Genomic DNA, 20,306 nt, shown 5'->3' on the forward strand with positions numbered 1-20,306 from the left:
CTGTGACACTGACTTTCTAAAATAATATAAAGTAGGACTGGCACTGTGGCGTAGTAGGTTAAGCCTCTGCCTGTAGCACCAGCATTCTATATGGGTGCTAATTCAAGTCGCAGCTGCTCCACTTCTGATCCAGCTCCCTGCTAATGGCCTGGGAAAGCCAAGGAAGATGGCTCAAGTGCTTGGGCCCCTGCACCTTGGTGGGAGACCCAGAAGAAGCTCCTGGCTTTGGATCAGCCCAGCTCGGCCATTTCAGCCATCTAGGGAGTGAATCAGTGGATGGAAGACCCCCCTCCCCCCTCTCTAACTCTGCCTCTCAAATAAACATTTTTTTAAAATAATAATACTACAAAGTGATTCACAGACTAGGATGAATCCCTGCAAGTCCCTGGTTACCTGGCAGTGATGGGGTCCTGGACAGATGTGCCCATTACAGAAAGAGGTGTTGGGTTTTTGGTGTTTTTTTTTTAAGATTTTGTTTTATTTATTTGAGAGGTAGAGTTACAGACATAAGGAGAGACAGAGAAAGGTCTTCTATCTACGGGTTCACTTCTCAAATGTCCACAACAGCTGGAGCTGAGCCAGTCTGAAGCCAGGAACCAGGAATTTCTTCCAGATCTCCCACACAGGTGCAGGGCCCAAAAACGTAGACCATCCTCTACTGCTTTCCCAGGCAATAGCAGAGAGCTGTGTTGGAAGAGGAGAAACTGAGACTTGTCCCATATGGGATGTTGGTGCCATGGCACGGCCCCTAGAAAGAAGTTTAAACTTGCTGGTGAGAGCTAAGTACCCAGTGAGCAATAAAGTCAGTTTCTGATTATCATGTATACTATGGCTGTTGGTAGACTATCGGAATCACACTTCATAGACTAATAAATTCTAAAAGAGTCAAAGGGTTAAACATTTATTTTTTAAAATCCAATTTAAAAAATTTAGGAAATTGAACAAAGAATTTGACTCAGCTGTGAAGCAGAAAGAAATTTATGATTTATGAACTAAAGCATGTTATCAGGATAATAAGTGTGTTTCGTAATGTGTCAGCATTACTTTCATAGAGTGAGACAAAATGAATATGTGAAATGAAAGGTTGACTAAGAGCATTCTACTCAGTGTAATAGAACTTGTAAATGTGTGAAGACAGAAGTGAGTCCTCCCAGGAGATAGTTTTCTTTTACTTAGGAGAAACTGTGAACAGTACTGTGTGTGTCACTGGGAATCAGACACACTTGGGGAAAGAAAGTAGAAGATACAAATTGAGGGAAATTCAGGTTGCCATCATGTCTATAAGTTAGCCAAAACCTGTGGGCTGACATAGAATGTAAGCTTGTGAAGAAATTGGTGACATTTAATCAATATTATTCACAATGTGTCAAGTGGATTCTGGAGGTTCAGAGCAAAAAATTCTTAACGCTGGGTGCATGTTGGACAGGAGGAATAACTCCTGACGTGTTGAACTAGTAGGTAGCAGTGGTCAGTAATGGTGAGTAGTATATTGTTAAATAGCTCATGGAGAGATTTTTGAATGTTGCTAACACAACAGTGTCTGCAGTGATAGGCCAATTACCTTGATCCAATTATCTTACATTGTATATGGGAATATCACACTGTATTCCATAAATATATGCAGTCATTATGTGCTTTTTTTTTTTTTTTTTTTTTGACAGAGTGGATAGTGAGAGAGAGAGAGAGATAAAGGTCTTCCTTTTTGCCGCTGGTTCACCCTCCAATGGCCGCTGCGGCCAGCGCATCTCGCTGATCCGAAGCCAGGAGCCAGGTGCTTCTCCTGGTCTCCCATGTGGGTGCAGTGCCCAAGCACTTGGGCCATCCTCCACTGCACTCCCAGGCCATAGCAGAGAGCTGGCCTGGAAGAGGGGCAACCGGGATAGAATCCGGCGCCCCAACCGGGACTAGAACCCGGGGTGCCGGCGCTGCAAGGCAGAGGATTAGCCTGTTAAGCCACGGCGCCAGCCTCATTATGTGCTTATTAAAAAATAAAGTGAAATATAGCACTAGTCTCGGTTGTACTTTTTCGGGATTTATTCCCCATGCTTGGGGGTAAGGAAGAATTTTGTGTGTTTAGATCCTCCCAGCAGTATTATTGTTTATAAACCAAAAACCAGAAACAACAAACATGCAAGGAAATAGCTGTGGAATCTGCAGCTGATGAACATAATTTAATGCCATTTTGAGACTTAAATGAGACTTGTATTGAATGATATAAATGGCTTTGTAAAATGCACCAGGAAGACACATCACCAATGATGGACATCTGTGTAGACCTTTAATCACAGGGGACAGAATGCCCGGTCATTAAATGCACTACTGCTCTTGGGACATAAGTTTATAATTTTAAAAAGTGTCCCTAAACTTCCTGAAAATGAAGGTATTGTTTTTCTCTCCTACATAGAGATTCCTGCCCCCGATTTAGATATGCAATGCATTTTACTCAAGGAATGATATTATTTTTCCTAGATGGTGATCAGCCTCCATTTTCTGAGCCGAAATTCCCCACTGAGTGCTTCTTTCTCACCCTGCACGCCCACCACCTCTCCATTCTCCCTAGCTGCCGGCGCTACATCCGCAGGCTCCGAGCCATCAGGGAGCTCAACAGGTATGCGCGTGGTGCCACGTGTGGGATGGCTGCCCGAGTCTCCAGTGTTCCCATGCACGGCCAGCTCTGTTGTGAGCAGCAGACGTGAACGCGGGGTAGCGCGTGTGTCACCACGTCCTGCCTGCCTCCGGGGTAGCGCGTGTGTCACCGCGTCCTGCCTGCCTCCTGGGTAGCGCGTGTGTCACCATGTCCTGCCTGTCTCCAGCCCTGCGTCCGTGTTCCTCCGTTGTTCAGGGCCCTTTTCCTGGTACTGGATCCAGATGTTCATTTCTGAGAGTTCTGACCCGTGATAACCCTGCTGTTTGAGGTTACTGTAGATTCCACTAACTCTCTGGACACAGCCTCACCAGGAGGCCTGCTGAGGATCCCTTGGTGCCTCCCTCTCTGGACTATGAAAATGGTGACCATGGTTTCCCCTGGCAGGCAAGATCACCTTCTTCCCACAACATGGAACCCCTTTGCCTATTGTCCTGTGGCATATGGATTCTAGAATGACCACAGAGCAGTGTCTGTTCCAGTTCAGTTATAGTTGTTTTTTTTTTTTTTTTAGATTTTATTCATTTATTTTTAAAATATTTATTTAGTTATTTGAAAGGCGAAGAGAGAGAGAGAGAGAGAAAGGTCTTTCATCACTCCCCAGTTGGCCACAATGGCCAGAGCTGTGACGATCCAAAGCCAGGATCCAGGAGCTTCTTCTGGGTCTCCTGCATGGGTGCAGGGACCCAAAGACTTGGACCATCTTCTACTGCTTTCCCAGGCCATAGGCAGAGAGCTGGACTGGAAATGGAGCAACCGGGACTTGAACGGGTGTCCGTATGGGATGCCAGCACTGTAGGCAGCAGCTTTTACCTGCTGTGCCATGGCACCTGCCCTGATTTTCATTATTTGAGAGGCAGAATTATAGGCGGAGAGGAAGAGAGGGAGAAAGAGACCTTCATCCACTGGTTCACTCCCTAAATGGCCACAATGGCCAGAGCTGGGCAGATCTGGAGCCAGGAGCTTCCTCAGGGTCTCCCATGTGAGTGCAGGGGTCCAGACGCTTAGACCATCTTCCACTGCTTTCCCAGGCCATAGCAGAGGGCTGGATCAGAAGAGGAGCAGCGGGACACGAACTGGTGCCCACATAGGATGCTGGTGCTGCAGGCGGAGGCTTAGCTCACTGCACCACAGTGCCGGCCCCTGTAGTGTTTCTTTTTTTTCTTTCTTTCTTTTTTTTTTTTTTTTTTTGACAGGCAGAGTGGACAGTGAGAGAGAGACAGAGAGAAAGGTCTTCCTTTTCCGTTGGTTCACCCTCCAATAGCCACTGCGGCCGGCACATCGCACTGATCCCAAGGCAAGAGCCAGGTGCTTATCCTGGTCTCTCATGGGGTGCAGGGCCCAAGCACTTGGGCCATCCTCCACTGCACTCCCGGGCCATAGCAGAGAGCTGGCCTGGAAGAGGGGCAACCGGGACAGAATCCAGTGCCTGGACCGGGACTAGAACCCGGTGTGCCGGTGCCACAAGGTGGAGGATTAGCCTGTTGAACCACAGCGCCGGGCCCCTGTAGTGTTTCTTAAGCTAAGCTTTGTCCCCATCTACCAGTACTTCCAGAAGAGGACAGGCACAGGGTCAGGGAAACAAAAACTTTTTGGACAAGTTATCTGGAATAATAATAATAATAATAATAAGGCTAATATAATAATAAAAGGCTACTACCACCTTTTGGTCCAGACCCTGTGAAGCGGCTGTGAGCCGATGTGTGCCTATAACTGAACCTTGCTAACATCTCTCACTAATTCTAGAGGTTACTCTAGAGGTTCCTCCAGATTTTCTGTTCCACAGGTTATCTTATCTATAAATGATAAACACTTTTCTTTCTTTCATATACTTTTTTCTCATGCTTTTGTGGACTAACTATACTTTCTAATATGATGAATTAAAACAACTTTCTTGAAATTTCTGTCTTGTTTCAGTAAGAGAATGCTTTATATAATATCCTGTGTGTCACATTAATAATTTGCTTTTATTTCTAGTTTGCCACAAGTTTTTCATGCTTAGCAAGAGTTGAGTTTTACTAAATGCTTTTCCTATACCTGTTATGGATAGTGGATGGTTTTGTCTCCTTTATTCTGGTAATGAGGCTGAATTGCTTAAATGATCAAAAAAAAAAAAAAAAGCCAGTGATAAAGTCATCAGGACTTAGAGTCTTCTTTGTGGGAAGCTTTTAGAAGTAGAGAGACAGAGACAGACACACTTTGGAGAGCTTCCATCCATTGATTCATGGCCCAAATACCTGCAGTGACCAGGGACTCAGGCCTGGAGCCTGGCACTCAATCCAGTCTCCCACATGGGTGGCAGGGACCCACCTACCAGAGCCATCGCCACTGCCTCACAGGGTCTGCTCTAGCAGGAGTTGTGAGGTTGAGCTGGGAATCAAACCCAGGTGCTCCACTGTCAGAGGCAGGCATCCTTACAAGGGTCTTAACTGCTAGGCCAGGTGCCTGCCCCAGGAAAGGTTTTAATTATTGGTTTTATTCATTTTAATAGATATGGGACTATTTGGATTTTCCTTGCCTTTTTTTTTTTTTAAGTTTCATTTATTTGAAAGGCAATGAAACAGAGACAGAGGGAAAGAGAAAAAGAAAGATCTTCTACCCACTCGTCCCAGATGGCCCCAGATGGCCACAATCGCCAGGCCGGGAACTCCAGGTCTTCCACATGGGTGGCAGAGACTCAGGTACCTGAGCCGTCCTCTGCTGCCTGCCTGCACATGAGCAGGGAGCTGGATCAGGAGCAGAGAACTCCCGTGTGGGATGTCGGCATGCCTGGCAGGAGCCCAACCAGCCGTGCCGCAACACCGTCTGCTTTGTTGTATCTGGTGTCAGTATGTTCATGATAGCTAAAGTTTCCAAACATTTAGACAGAACGTTGTTCATAATACCCTTTGACTGTAGGATCTTTGCTACCTTATTACTCTGCATTCTTTTAGTTTTAATTTGCCTTTTTTGATTTCTCTTGTCTTTTAATGGTTACTTAAAGTTTTCGTTTTCAGTACTCTGGCTACTCAAGATGATTTTGTTTCCTTCTAAAGATCAGGGCTTTAACTGCATCCCTCATTTTTGGCATGTCCCATCTTACTGCTCATTCAAGAATTTTCCTAACTTTTATTTATTCCTGTTTGACCTCTGGTTATTTAAAAATATCTTCTTTTGCAGTGGGTGTTCAGTGCAGCAGTGAAGTTGCCCCTGGGAACCCCTGCATCCCATATTGGAGTGCCTAGTTTGAGACCCTGCTACCCCACTTGTGATTCCAGCCTCCTGCTGATGCTCACTAGGGGGCAGCAGTGAGGCTCAAGTACTCGGGTCCCTGCCACCCACATGGAAGACCTAGATTGAATTCTGGGCTCCTGGCTCTGGCCTGGCTATTGTGGGCATTTGGGAAGTGAACTGATGGGTGAACAGTTTCTCTCTGCCTGTCTTTGTCTCTCTCTTCTCTCTCTCGGAATCTCGGTCACTCTGCCTTTTAAACCAGCAAATGGAAGATCTTTCTGTTTCTCTTTCTCTTGCTCTGTCTTTAAATCTTCAAAAAGGAAGGATTATTCTAAGGTACTGTTTGATTTATTAAATTCTTTGAATGACTGAAAAAAGCCTCCAGAGCTGTGCTGTGAGCCTGGGCTGCCAGGGAAGCTGCTTCAGGGTTCAGCCTAACAGCACAGCCCCTGCCCTGGGCACAGCCCGGACATGTAGGAGAATCTCGCGACTCCCACCTCACAGTGTTCGCTCCCGTCTGTTGTGGAATCTAGGGATTGCAGGAACGCCATCAGCAAGGCAGTCTAGGAAGTGTAGTTTCTAAAGACGTGGTGACTTGTAGCACTGCGCCCAGTGGACAGTGGATAGTGGTTGGAGCAGTGCAGCGGGGACAGGCGGTAAGGCCTGCCGCGTGGGCAGCAGTGGGGAAGACCACCTCGCCGACAGGTGCTGTGTGCGCGTGAATCTGAAGGAAGTGCAGGCACAGGGCATGGAGTTCACTCAGAGAGCAGAGCATCCCGAGCTGAGGCCGCAACAATCGTAAAAGAAAGGGAAAAGGAGCCTCCGCTTCGGGTCATGGAGTCAGTGAAGCGACCTTGAGTTGTCACTGCAGAAACTGTCCCGGAAATGAGGGAACTGTGCGTTCCTCCCAGAAAGAGGACTGTACTCCTGCAGTCTAAAGTGCTGTTACTTTAAGACACATCATTATTTTGGGAACCAGCAGGGAAGCAAAGTGCTGCTAATTAAATGTATTGCTGCTGAGATGTTCTCTGATTTTGCAGATGCGTGAAGGGGGTAAGAGGGGATCTGTTCCTGATTGCCAACAAACCGATCCAGATGCATGGGTCAGTGGATCCCGGGGCTTTCCTTGACTGTTAGTCTTTGATTTCAGAACCGTGGAAGATTTGAAAAATAACGAGAGCCAATGGAAAGACTCGCCCCTGGCGACCAGACACCGCGAGATGCTGAAGCGCTGCAAGACTCAGCTCAAGGTCTGTGTGGCCATCAGGGCACTTCCGCTCCAGCCTCACGCTGGGCTCCTCCCCTAGACTGTGTGCCTGGAGTGGGAGTCAGCGTCGTGTTTTCTTAATTATTCTTTCCAAGAAAAATCAGTACATTTTAAACCTTGTTGATCCCTTGCTTGTATCTGCATAAAGTTATTGAATCATGGGACAAAATATGCCTACACCAGTGAGGTGACAATGTGGATTCCTAATGAGTTTTATCTTTCTCAGTTTAACATCACCATCTTTGCCCTGTTTTGGGCAAGCTCTTCCCCACCTCACAGCCCCCTCCTCAAAATACACACACACACACACATCCAGCCGTGCATTTTCCTGATACTTGACAGCAGGTCTGTGCTGGTGGAAAGGGGGCTTTTCTCTGCCCCCCGAAGTCGTGTGTAATGGAAAGCAGTCTGCTGCCCAGGCCCATCTAGGGATGGAAATATCCCCAACAGCCAAGCTGAACCTGAGAGCAAGTCTGCGCCTTGTTCTTCCGTTGAAGTTTCAACTCAACTACACCACTGGGTGTTAAGTGATCAAGCTTTCTAGAGTAGGATGCTATGGGGAGCTCTTACCTGACTTGGATTCCTGGTACAAATTAAGACTTCAGTTTTATCTGCTAGCAGACTAAACCTACTCAGGATGCAAAATAAACCAGGGGCTTTTATCTGGGGTCTGTAGACCTCTCCTCATCCCAAGAGTCCCCTGATGGGTTCCCAGGGGTCTGCACGCTGTACACGTGCACGCACATGTGTCAGTCCTCACAGGAGTCCCCAGCGTGGGCGAGCATCTGGCCTGAGGGCAGCGTGTCAGTGGTGGTGCTGGAGCTCTCACAGATGTTTGGTTGGCTTTTTCCCGCTAACAGCTCTCACACCCAAAGGGCCTCCCTGGCATCCTCCCCAGCCAGTTAAATGCCTGACGTGTGACAGTAGCCGCTCACCTTCCCAAGCACCAGCTGTGGCCTCTGTGTCCCGGGTTTGCTCAGTGTACCTTTGTTCTCAGCGGAAGGGAGGCTCTTGAGACGAAGCCACTGTCCATAGCTGCTTAGCTATGAGCCAGCCCCCTTGCGCTCCAGAGCCCAGGCTTGCCAGGCCCCCTTCCCTGCCTGGTCACCCAGGGACCTGACCCCTGACTCACTGGTCGGGGTAAACCTCCTTCTGCAGAAACTGGTGCGGTGCAAGGCGTGTGCTGACGCTGGCTTGCTGGACGAGAGCTTCCTGAGACGATGTCTGAACTTCTACGGCCTTCTCATCCAGCTGCTGCTGCGCGTCCTGGACCCCGCGTACCCCGAGTGAGTTGGCCCTCCCCTCTCCTTCAGAGCCAGGCCCTGCTCGGGATTGCACTTCCCGATTTCCGGCTTGGATTTACATGGACTGTAAGTTAGCTTTGTAGATAGTCGCAGGAATAGCTGAGTGTCAGCACCTGTTATTTTCATTTCAACATCAGATACTTTTAAACTTGCTGTGAAATCTTTCATGGAAAATGAGATTTAGCAAGGGGAAGCCGAAATGCTGGGTGTCGGGGGTCAGGCCCTCCTAGGCGCTGGGTCCAGGGGAATACCCGGCTAGTTCAGAGTGAGCTAAGAACGTTGACCATCATCTTGTCACCAATGGGATGCCACCTCCATGCAGTCCCTTTTAGTTTACTTCTTATTAAGAAGTCTCTGGGTTACCAGTGTAGCTGAGGTTGGCCATAGCCCCTGGAGGAGTGGAAAATGCTATTTAAAATACATTTGTAGCTCTGCTGTCTCAAACAGTTTGACCTGCATGCAGTGACCTTCCTATTTGGTTTATTGGTTAACAAGAAATTGAGAAAAGGAAACAAATTTCGCACGCACGCTAGCATATCCATTGTCTTTGTTATTCTTTGTTCATTTCTCCATGTGTTTTCTTTGCCTTCATACTTTTTACATAGTTGTATATATTACTTTTCCCAAATAGAGTTCTTGTTTAGTGAGTGTAATAAGCCTTGTAGTTTGACATACTGTGATTCGTTTTATAAACTGCTTTTTTTTCTCTCTGACAGCATAACACTGCCTTTAAATTCAGATGTTCCCAAGGTATTTGCAGCATTGCCTGAGTTTTATGTAGAAGATGTTGCGGAATTTTTATTTTTTATTGTACAGTAAGTGCCTTTGACTTTCTACATGGTTCTAATATGTTTTTGTTCACTGCTTGTGCATGGTTATCATGCACTGTGTTGTAAGCCTCCATTTGTCTGGAATTTTATGTAACTATTTTAACTGAATGCTGCCTAGAGACTGGAGAAGTGGATGCAAGTGTGGCACCAGTCCAGTTCCAGTAATATCTCAAAGACAGAGTCAGGATTAACAATGCAGATAATAACGTATTCTGTGAAAATTGGGTTGAATTCCTCTAATGGCTGAGAGTGTGTTTCTGAGAAACAGAAGGAGCAAACAGTTTATAAATAATCTGGTGAACATCCAGAAGCCAGAAATACCCACACTTAGATTTTTACCAAAATTTGTCTCAAGTGTGAAAATGAAGAAAGCTCACTAAGAAATGGTATGAGTTTATAACTGATACTGGGAGTTTCTAAATGTTCTTCAAATCCTCATTTGGTTTATAAAACTCATTTTATTTTTAAGACATGCAGGTTAGAGCCGGCGCCGCGGCTCAATAGGCTAATCCTCCGCCTTGCAGCGCCGGCACACTGGGTTCTAGTCCCGGTCGGGGTGCCGGATTCTGTCCCGGTGGCCCCTCTTCCAGGCCAGCTCTCTGCTGTGGCCCGGGAGTGCAGTGGAGAATGGCCCAAGTGCTTGGGCCCTGCACCCGCATGGGAGACCAGGAGAAGCACCTGGCTCCTGGCTTCGGATCAGCGCGGTGCGCCGGCCAAAGCGCGGCAGCCATTGGAGGGTGAGCCAATGGCAAAAGGAAGACCTTTCTCTCTGTCTCTCTCTCTCACTGTCCACTCTGCCTGTCAAAAAAAAGACACGCAAGTTAGAAGAGGCATAGTTGCACCATGGTTGCAGTGTCATTGTGGCTAGGCAAGAAAACTGTGTGAACAGGTTTTGAAAAGTAAAAGTGGTGCAGGGTCACAATCGCAGAATACAAATTATGAAAGTTTCCTAAAAACCAGAAAGAGCCAAAATGAGGTAGAGCAAGCTTTCTTGATGTCTTTAAAGAGGATCCAAGTAGGGAGCTGGCATTTGGCTTTTGGTTTGTAATCTTGTGTCCCACATCAGAGCGCCTGGGTTTGATTCCGGGTGCTAGCGGCTGCTGCTGCTGCTTTTTTAAAGATTTATTTTACTCGTTTAAAAGTAGAATTAGAGACAGAGAGGTCTTCCATCTGCAGGTTCACTCCCCAAATGCCACATTGACCAGGGCTGTGCCAGGCCAGAGTCAAGAACTTTCCAGATCTCCCATGTGGCTGCAGGGGCCCAAGCACTTGAGCCATCTTCCGCTGCTTTCCCAGGTGCATTAACAGGGAGTTGGATTGAAAGTGGAGCAGCCAAGACTCAAACCAGCACCCCATGGGATGCTGGCCTCACAGGCAGCAGCTTTAGCCACTACACCACAGTGCCAGCCCCGGCTCTGGCTTCTGACCCCAGCTGCCCACCATTGCAGACCCTGGGAGATGGCAGTGACGACTCAAATAATTGGGTTCCTGCCACCCAGGTGGGAGATCGGGATTGCGATCCTGGCTGCAGACTTTGACCTAGCCCCATGCTAGTAGCCTTTGTGGACGTTTGCAGAGAGAGACAGCAGATGGGTGCCTATGTGCTCTTTTTGCCTTGCAAATAAATAAATAAAATTTTAAATTAACAGAAAGAAAAAAACAAAATTAGAGGCAACACATGAGTTTTGAAAGATGAGAAATATAAGAGGTGACTGACAGGCTTTATTTGTTGATGGAAACCAGTCTTGGAATTTAAGCAACTTAAGTCACATTTAAAAATTTATTTCAAGCTCAGTAATAAGAAAACACCTATTTGAAAATTTTCTTGTATGTTTATTCTGTTTTTGGAAGAGCTATGGAGTTTTTGTTTTTAATTTTTTAAGCTTCATCAAAAAAATTTAAAGACTTTTTGGTTAATGAAGATATCTTCGCAAATTCTATCTGAATCTGATTTAATCATATCCTTTTGGTTTATTTTATGAAACATAATAAGTAAATATGCCCCAGCAGCACATGGTGGATGATATAATTACTTGAAGATCAGCAAGCTAAAGGGAACTCCAGGAACAACGTAAAGGGAACCCAAGCCCGTGTGGCCTGTGTCCCCTCCCCACTAGGGACACAGCCTCCCGAGTTGATCTTCTCAGCGGTCGTTTCTCGCCCCCTTGCCTCCTGCAGATACTCTCCTCAGGTGCTTTACGAGCCCTGCACGCAGGACATTGTGATGTTCCTCGTGGTGATGCTGTGCAACCAGAACTACATCCGGAACCCCTACCTGGTGGCCAAACTGGTGGAGGTCATGTTCATGACCAACCCTTCCGTTCAACCACGAACCCAGAAGTTTTTTGAAATGATTGAAAACCACCCTCTCTCCACCAAACTGCTGGTACCTTCCCTGATGAAGTTTTACACAGGTAGGTTCCTAGTCTGCAGTGTGGCCAAGGTGCTCAGACCTGCTGCCTAAAATCCTGGTGTCCACTCACGGAAGTGTAACCCACTACCACAGTGCTGACAGAGCAGGCACTGCCGGTTGCTCCCCCCGAGTTTTGACATGCTGTGTAGACTGTTCTGCGGACTGTATTCCCTGATGACTCGCAGGACCTGTTCATGGGTGATTGGCATTGAGGTCCAGTATTCCCTGATGACCCGCAGGACCTGTTCATGGGTGATTGGCATTGAGGTCCAGTATTCCCTGATGACTCGCAGGACCTGTTCATCGGTGATTGGCATTGAGGTCCAGTAGGTGTCAGCAGCACGAGTCAGTGTTGTCCCCAGTGAAACGTCCTGGTTTGTTTTAGCTCTGAGCGTACAGCGTTAGTTTGTAACACTGGTCTATAACCCAGAGTTTCCAGAGGGTGGATATAAAGTAGGAGGCTTGTTGAAAATGCGTATTCTTGGGGTAGGCTCTTGGCAGGGCAGTTGAAGCCCTTGGATTGCCCACATTCCTTACCAGAGTGCCTGGGTTCTAGCCCAGCTTCCTGTGAGCTAGCAGTGCTGGCTCCAGGTGTTGGATCCCTGCCGCCCCTGTGGGAGATCTGAGTTGAATTTGGGTTCCTTGCTGTGACCTGATCGTCAGCTGTAACTGTTGAACACATTTGGAGAGTAACCAATGGATGGGAGATCGTTCCCTGTAGCTTATCTCTCTGCCTTCCAAACTCATAAAAATAAATTTAAAAAATTTAAGTTTTAAAAAATGTTTTTTCGTTGATCCCATTAAAGCCAATGGAATCAGGACTTCTGGGGCCCTGGGAGTCTTCACTCACTCGTTAATTCTGTGCATGTTTGTTGAGCACCTGCTGTTTGCCAGGCACTGTTCCAGCTGTCGGGTTGTGCTGGGGAAAAAAAGCACGTGAGACACTCTGCAGGGAGGTCCTCTTCCCTGGGCTGAATTGTATTCCAAACTTTTATTTTTATTTTAACATTTATTTATTTGAAAGGCAGAGTGACAGAGAGAGAGAGAGGGAGGGACAGGGAAAAGAGATCTTCCATGCACTGGTTCACTCCCCATACGGCCAGAACTGCCTGGGTTAGGCCAGGTCAGAGCCAGGAGCCAGGAATTCATTCAGGTCTCACACTTCCACTGGGCCATCTGCTGCTGCTCCCCAGACGCATCAGCAGGGAGTCGGATCAGAAGCAGAGCAGCTGCAGCTCCAGCTAGCACTCTGATCTGGATGCTGGTAGCACAAGCAGCGGCTTAATCTGCTGCCCCACGTCACAGGCCCCCAAGTTTTGGGTCTCATTTTCATGTGAACTGTTACCCTGGGACCTACCAGCAGAGGCATCAGCCGGGGCTGATGGAGCACTTCCTGGCAGAGTGGGTATTTCTCGGAAAGCCAGTCTGCTCGTCTGCTGAACTAGCACAGGGTGCACCTTCAAGGAAGTGTCTGTACTCTGTGTTCTTAGGAGGGACCCTGGCCGCCCCGCGCGCTGCCCCCCACTGTCCACAGCAGCACTGGCCAGTTGGAGGACCCCTCGAGCGTTCACAGGGTCCTTCCTGTGAGCCAGGACCGGCTTCTGCCTGTTTGGAGGCCCAGGCCGCCCTCATGCTCATTACTTGTGAGGGTCCAAGCATCTGCCTGCCTTTCCCTGGTCGTCATTACTTTGTGGCATCTAGTGAGCGTTTCTCGCCTTCCTCAGACTCCTCACATTCTCTATCCAGGCAAGCTCACAAGCCCCTGGCCGTTTGTTAGCATCCTTTCTTTGGCAACACTGAAGAGTACTCAAGGGTAAAAGGCCCAGTAGGGGAGGCACACAGGGCGGTCAGGTCACAGGTTTGTGCAGGGAAGGCCGCCAGCAGTGCCTTGCACATTGCTGACAGGTGCAAGCGAGGAGAATTCAAATTTCATTAAAATAATAAGGAGAGGCTACTTTTCACCTGCCAAGTTTGTTTGTTTGTTTATTGCCAGGCAGAGTTAAACAGTGAGAGAGAAAGAGACAGAGAGAGACTTACAGACAGTGAGAGAGAGACAGAAACGTCTTCCTTCCGTTGGTTCACCCCCCAAATGGCTGCTACAGCCGGAACTACACTGATCTGAAGCCAGGAGCCAGGTGCTTCCTCCTGGTCTCCCATGCAGGTGCAGGGCCCAAGCACTTGGGCCATCCTCCACTGCCTTCCTAGGCCACAGCAGAGAGCTGCACTGGAAGAGGAGCAACTGGGACAGAACTGGCACCCTGACCAGGACTAGAACCCGGGGTGCCGGCACCACAGGCAGAGGATTAGCCTAGTGAGCCGCGGCACTGGCCAACCAAGTTTATTTTTTAAGCTGAAAATACTTGGTGCTACTTATCTGTCTGTAGCGCTGTGACACTCTCGTGAGCATGTAGATGGGAAAATTGTTCCAGAATCCATTTGGCAACCCACACAGAAAGTTTTAAATACTTGCTGTCTTGGCCGGCGCCGTGGCTTAACGGGCTAATCCTCCGCCTTGTGGTGCCGGCACCCCGGGTTCTAGTCCCGGTTGGGGTGCCGGATTCTATCCCGGTTGCCCCTCTTCCAAGCCAGCTCTCTGCTGTGGCCCGGGAAGGCAGTGGAGGATGGCCCAAGTCCTTGGGCTCTGCACCCGCATGGGAGACCAGGAGAAGCACCTGGCTCCTGGCTTCGGATCAGCGCAAAGCGCTGGCCGCAGCGGCCATTGGAGGGTGAACCAACGGAAGGAAGACCTTTCTCTCTGTCTCTCTCTCTCTCACTATCCACTCTGCCTGTCCAAAAAAAAAAAAAAACTTGCTGTCTTTTGTATCAAGTCAAGATCCAGTCAGGAGGGGCCAGCGCTGTGACACAGTAGGTTAATCCTCTGTGGTGCCAGCATCCCACATGGCCACCTGTTCTAGTCCCGGCACCTCCTCTTTTGATCCAGCTCTTTACTTTAACAGAGAGAATTTAATAGAAGGAATTGGTTGAATAGTTACCTGAAGACAGACCTCAGAAACAGAGAATCGGGGTGGGCCCTCGCCCGTCCCATGGGCTGGGGTATTAGAACCCAGCTGTTGAATGAGGGAGGTGCAGAGCTAGGACCCTGGCCTCTGAGGAAGGACATTGGCCACCCTGTCCTGGGGTCTGAGTGCTAGTTCTGGGGCCACCAGCTGCTGCTGCTGAGAGGGAAAACTTGCTGGCAGAAAGGCAAAAGGACCCAGGCCCTGCAGCCTGCAGCACCCGCTGCTGGCGAACCTGACAGAGAGCTGCGGTCCCAGCCCAGAGTTGAGAGACAACTAAAGGATCAGCAGCCCCTCTTACATGTAAGCTTAATTTGTAGTAGTTTATCCCACAGAAATGATTATAAGTGTGTGTGTTTATGTCTTTACTGACCAAGACAGTATTTATAAAGCAGTATAGTGAAAATATCCAAAGCAGCCTCAGATGTGTATTTGGCCTAACGGTAAAGATGCCTGCAGCCCACATCTGAGTGCCTGGGGTCATTATCTGGCTCTGCTCCTGACTCCAGCTTCCTGCTAATGCAGATCCTGGGAGGCTCAAGTAGTTGGACTCACGCCACCTCCGTGGAAACCTAGACTGAGTTCTGAGCTCCTGGAATCTCCTTGGCCCAGCCCTGACTGTTGCATTTGTGGAGCAAACCAGCAGATGGAAGATATCTGCCTGCCTGTCTCTCTAAATAAATAAATAGATAATTTTAAAAGACTCAACTATTGGCCAGCGCCGCGGTTCAGTAGGCTAATCCTCCACCTGCGGCTCCAGCACATCGGGTTCTAGTCCTGGTCGGGGCGCCAGATTCTGTCCTGGTTGCTCCTCTTCCAGGCCAGCTCTCTGCTGTGGCCCGAGAGTGCAGTGGAGGATGGCCCAAGTGCTTGGGCCCTGCACCTGCATGGGAGACCAGGAGAAGCACCTGGCTCCTGGCTTCGGATCAGCGAGATGCACCGGCTGCAGTGGCCATTGGAGGGTGAACCAACGGCAAAGGAAGACCTTTCTCTCTGTCTCTCTCTCTCACTGTCCACTCTGCCTGTCCAAAAAAAAAAAAAAAGACTCAACTATTTAGGGCCTTGTAGCACAGTAGGTTAAGTCACCACCTGCAAAGCTGGCATCCTATGTGGGTGCCAGTTTGAGTCCTGGCTGTTCCATTTCCAACACAGCTCCCTGCTAATGCTCCTGAAAAAGCGACAGAAGGTGGTGCGCGTGCTTGGGACTCTGCCACCCACGTGGGAGACCCAGATGGAGGTGTTTTGTTTTGTTTCTTTTTTAAGATTTTTACATTTATTTGACAGAATTACACAGAGAGAGAAGGAGAGTCAGAAAGAAAGAGGGCTTCCATCCACTGGTTCACTCCCCAGATGGCCACAACGGCCGGAGCTGAGCCAATCCGAAGCTAGGAGCCAGGAGGTTCTTCCAGGTTTCCCACACAGGTACAGGGCCCCAAGGACTTGGGCCAACTTCTGCTGCTTTCCCAGGCCACAGCAGAGAGCTGGATCGGAAGTGGAGCAGCCGAGACTTGAACTACACCCATATGGGATGCCGGCACTGTAGGCAGTGGCCTTACCCACTACACCACTGCACCAGCTCCCCGGATGGAGTTTTAGGCTCCAGGCTTTAGCCTGGCCCACCCCTGGCTATTGCAAACATTTGGGGAGTGAACTAGAGGATAGACACGCGCGTGCTCTCTCTAACTCTGCCTTTCAAATAAAAGACTATTTTTTTAATCTAAATTAAGTAAATGATGGTTTATGCATACAGTGGACCTGTGTATGATCCATGAAAAATAATGTGTTCTTTACATTAAATGGATAAGTAACAAGAAGTAAACGAAATGCTAATAATATGTTCACATTTTGGTATATGTATGTACAGTTCAAAAATTTAGGGCAGGACATGCACCAAACATTATCAGTGAGTTGGTTATTTTTGAATGGTACTGTTACAAATAGTTTCTATTTTTTATTTTTTTAATTATCTGAACATTTTTTTCTATAGTAAACAGGTATCGTTAGTAAAAACAAAAAGTTCAGTTAAAAGTGTCCTGTACTGAGCAGCTGAGCCTGTCAGCGTGGCTTCGGGATTAAGTGTGTCGGCTGTGCTAGGCGGTGCAGCCGGCTGGCAGTGTTCCAGGAGCTGGATCCACACAGCAGCGTGCCCTCTGGCCTGGACCCCTGCTGGTGTCCTGGAGAGATAATACCTGTCCTAAAAATAGCCCCCGCCCCCAGACCGGCCCCTCCTCTCACTTTCCCGAGCAGCCCTGGGAAGGAGGGGCTATAAATATCCCCGTTCTGCGGGGAACCGAAGCTCAGGCAGGCAAAGCAGCCTCTCAAGGTCAGCAGGCAGCAGCCTCTGCGCTGGACTTGAGCGCGGTGCACCTGACCACTGCGCTGCTCCTCCTGCAGCGGCCAGGACCTGGTGACAGCAGCACTGTGCAGTGGGCCGCACAGACCTGCTCCCCTAACAGGCAGGTGTCCATCAGCCGGCTGTGAAGACCTGCTGACCAGGGCCCTGACTCTGAACACGGCAGCACAGGGAGCACGCTCCCCCGGGGCCCCAGAGCCACCAGCCCAGCCTGCTCAAATTTTGCTTCAAAAAATTTTCAAAATTAGGGGCTTGGGTTTTTTGTGTTTTGTGTTTTTGTTTTTGTTTTATCATAGCAGTCAGTTCCTAGAGAACAGCTCTGAGAACTGGAAGAGCACCGATAACCGAGACTTATTTCAGGATTCAAGCGTTCACCAGCGCTGGCCTCAGTCAGCAGTCACTGCTGCTGCCGGGGCTGTCACGGCTCCTCCTGGGCAAAATCGCTGCCTCTGTGGGCCACGCCTCCCAGCTGGAGACAGACGCTGGACAATAAGGAAACTGAGGCAGTGGGTGAGGGAGGAGGCGTGGGGCCACGAGAGGACAGGCAGTCAGGGCTCGGGAGATGACTTTGGAGTGAGCTTGAAAATGAGGCGAGTGTGGCCTGTGAGAAGATCCAGCCACCGCGAGGCAGGCGAGGGGAGCAGAGTGTGAATCAGCAACGAAGGCAGCAGGAAGACAGTACAGGGCGTGGGGTGCGGGCAGCAGGGCTCACGTTGAAGTAAGGTCCTCTACGCAAGACATGGGAATTAGAACTTGTGCTCGTGTCAGTTCCAGGAACCATCAGGAGCAAATAAGAAACAAGTGTCGGGAGAGATGGGTGTTGTGGCCTCTGCTGGATTCAGAATACCAAGGGAGGTGTTCCAGGCAGCCTTGGGTGCCCGTGTGCCCCCGCATCTTCCTTTGCAGGCTCTGCTTAACCCGGCCCCCGGCAGGCTAGCTCACTTGTTTACAAGGCAGTCGACCACACTCGGCTCACTGGGAAGAAGGATTCACTGAATGGCTGCACATACAGCACTTTCATGTGTTAGCGTGATGGGTGTTCATTCCCACGTTTCTTTCTTGTTAAACAACCATTTTCATCTTAAGCACCCAAAAAAAATATTGGGGAATACAGAAAATTCCAAGAAAATAAAAACCGCTGTTAATGGTTAATGCTCTGCTGTGTATTTTCCCATTCTATTTTTGATGTGATTGGACCCAAACTGTATGTTTTGTGTGGCAGTCTGTGGTTTTCACTTAATATAACATAAAACTTTTGCATGTCTTCTTTAAAAAAAAAAAATTTATTTTTTGAAAGAGTTACAGAGAGGTAGAGACAGAAAGAAAGAGGTCTTCCATTTGGTTCACTCCCCAAATGGCTGCAGCGACTGGAGCTGAGCCAATCCGAAGGCAGGAGCCAGGAGCTTCACTTGGGTCTCCTATGTAGGCTTTTGGGGGCCCAAGGAGTTGGATCATCTGCTGCTGCTTCCCCAGGCACATCAGCAGGGAGCTGGACTGGAAGTAGAGCAACCGAGACTCGAACCAGCGCCCATATGGGATGCCGGCGTTCCAGGCCGGGGCTTTAACCTGCTGCACCACAGTGCCAGCCCCACTTTTGCATGTCTTCTATTGGGCATTTGGGTTATTTATATATTTTCTCTAATAAGAATAGTTTGGGTGGCCGGTGCCGTGGCTCAACAGGCTAATCCTCCGCCTTGTGGCCCCGGCACACCGGGTTCTAGTCCCGGTTGGGTCGCCGGATTCTGTCCCAGTTGCCCCTCTTCCAGGCCAGCTCTCTGCTATGGCCCGGGAAGGCAGTGGAGGATGGGCCAAGTGCTTGGGCCCTGCACCCCATGGGAGACCAGGAGAAGCACCTGGCTCCTGCCATCGGATCAGCGCGGTACGCTGGCCACAGCGCGCTGGCCGTGGTGACCATTGGAGGGTGAACCAACGGCAAAGGAAGACCTTTCTCTCTGTCTCTCTCTCTCTCACTATCCACTCTGCCTGTCAAAAATTTAAAAATAAATAAATAAATAAAAGAATAGTTTGGGGCCCCTCATTGTACAGTGAGTTACACTATTACTTGCAACACCAGCATCCCCTACCGCAGTACCAGTTCAAGTCCTGGCTGTTCTCCTTCCGATCCAGCTCCTTGCTGGTGCACCTGCGAAAGCAGCGAGTGATGCCCCAAATACTTGGGCTGCTGCCGCCTGTGTGGGAGACCCGGATGGAGCTCCTGGCTCCTGGCTTCGGCGTGTCCCCACCTTGCCTGGTGCAGCCATCTAGGGAGTAAACAAGTAGATTTCGGAAGATCTTTGTCTCTCCTTTTCTTTCTTTTATTTTTTGAGATTTTATTTATTTATTTGACAGGTAGGGTTACAGACAGCGAGAGAGAGAGACTCTCCTTTTCTTCCTGTCACTCTGCCATTCAAATAAATCTTTATAAAGAAATAGTGCTTCGGTGCACGTCCTTGGAGGTCTGTCTGTAATCGTGCCCGTATGTGTGCTCCTGAGTGGATTTGCTAGGACAGAGGGATGTGCTTATCCGGGACTTGTGCTGCAGTCCGCCAGATGCCCTTTGGAGGGATTGCCTCGGATTCCCATCAGCATGTGCGGCACGCCCGTCCCCAGTGCTCAGCTCTGCCCAGTGTTGTCATTCTCACCGGGCCTGCTGGTGTGGTAGCTCCAAGTGGTTGCTTGGTTGTCTCTCAAGCCTCACAGTTCCTATATGACGGGTTGTTGGTTTTTGTTGTTTTTGTTTTTTAATTTCTCATGGATCTCAGAATTTTTTATGCTTAGGATGCTTATAATTTGGATAACCAAGTTTGACTTTTTTCCATTTTACAGGTACAGGGATTTTGGTCACTGTAAATGATCCCTGTGTCCCTGTGCTTTCCTGTACCTTAGAACATGTTGGAACATGTCTGTAACACAAAACTGTTTAAAATAGTAGACACAGTAAAATTTGTTTTAAAGATTTATTTATTTATTTGAAAGTTAGAGTTAGAGAGAGAAAGAGAGGCAGAGAGAGAGAGAGAGAGAATGGTCTTCCATCCACCAGTTCACTCCCCAATTGGCTACAACAGCCAGAGCTGCACCAATCTGAAACCAGGAGCCAGGAACTTCTTCCAGGTCTCCCACGTGGGTGCAGGGGCCCAAGGACCTGGACCACCTTCTACTGCTTTCCCAGGCCATAGCAGACAGCTGGATCAGAAGTGGAACAGCCAGGACGTGAACCAGCGCCCATATGGGATACCAGCACTGCAGGCAGTGGCTTTACCTGTTA

General features: G+C 48.8%; 1 protein-coding gene across 1 annotated transcript in view; it reads left to right on the plus strand.

Annotated features, from left to right (window-relative positions):
• UBE4B (ubiquitination factor E4B) overlaps nucleotides 1–20,306 on the plus strand; it is a 130,059-nt gene that overhangs the window by 96,876 nt on the left and 12,877 nt on the right. The window contains exons 16-20 of the mRNA XM_062190413.1: nucleotides 2,470–2,608; nucleotides 7,008–7,107; nucleotides 8,283–8,410; nucleotides 9,145–9,243; nucleotides 11,437–11,672. Of these exons, the coding sequence (XP_062046397.1) occupies nucleotides 2,470–2,608; nucleotides 7,008–7,107; nucleotides 8,283–8,410; nucleotides 9,145–9,243; nucleotides 11,437–11,672 (702 nt within the window). The remainder of the gene's footprint in view (nucleotides 1–2,469; nucleotides 2,609–7,007; nucleotides 7,108–8,282; nucleotides 8,411–9,144; nucleotides 9,244–11,436; nucleotides 11,673–20,306) is intronic.

Source organism: Lepus europaeus, chromosome 5 (assembly GCF_033115175.1).
Source record: "Lepus europaeus isolate LE1 chromosome 5, mLepTim1.pri, whole genome shotgun sequence".
In the NCBI taxonomy this organism is placed as follows: Eukaryota; Metazoa; Chordata; class Mammalia; order Lagomorpha; family Leporidae; genus Lepus; species Lepus europaeus.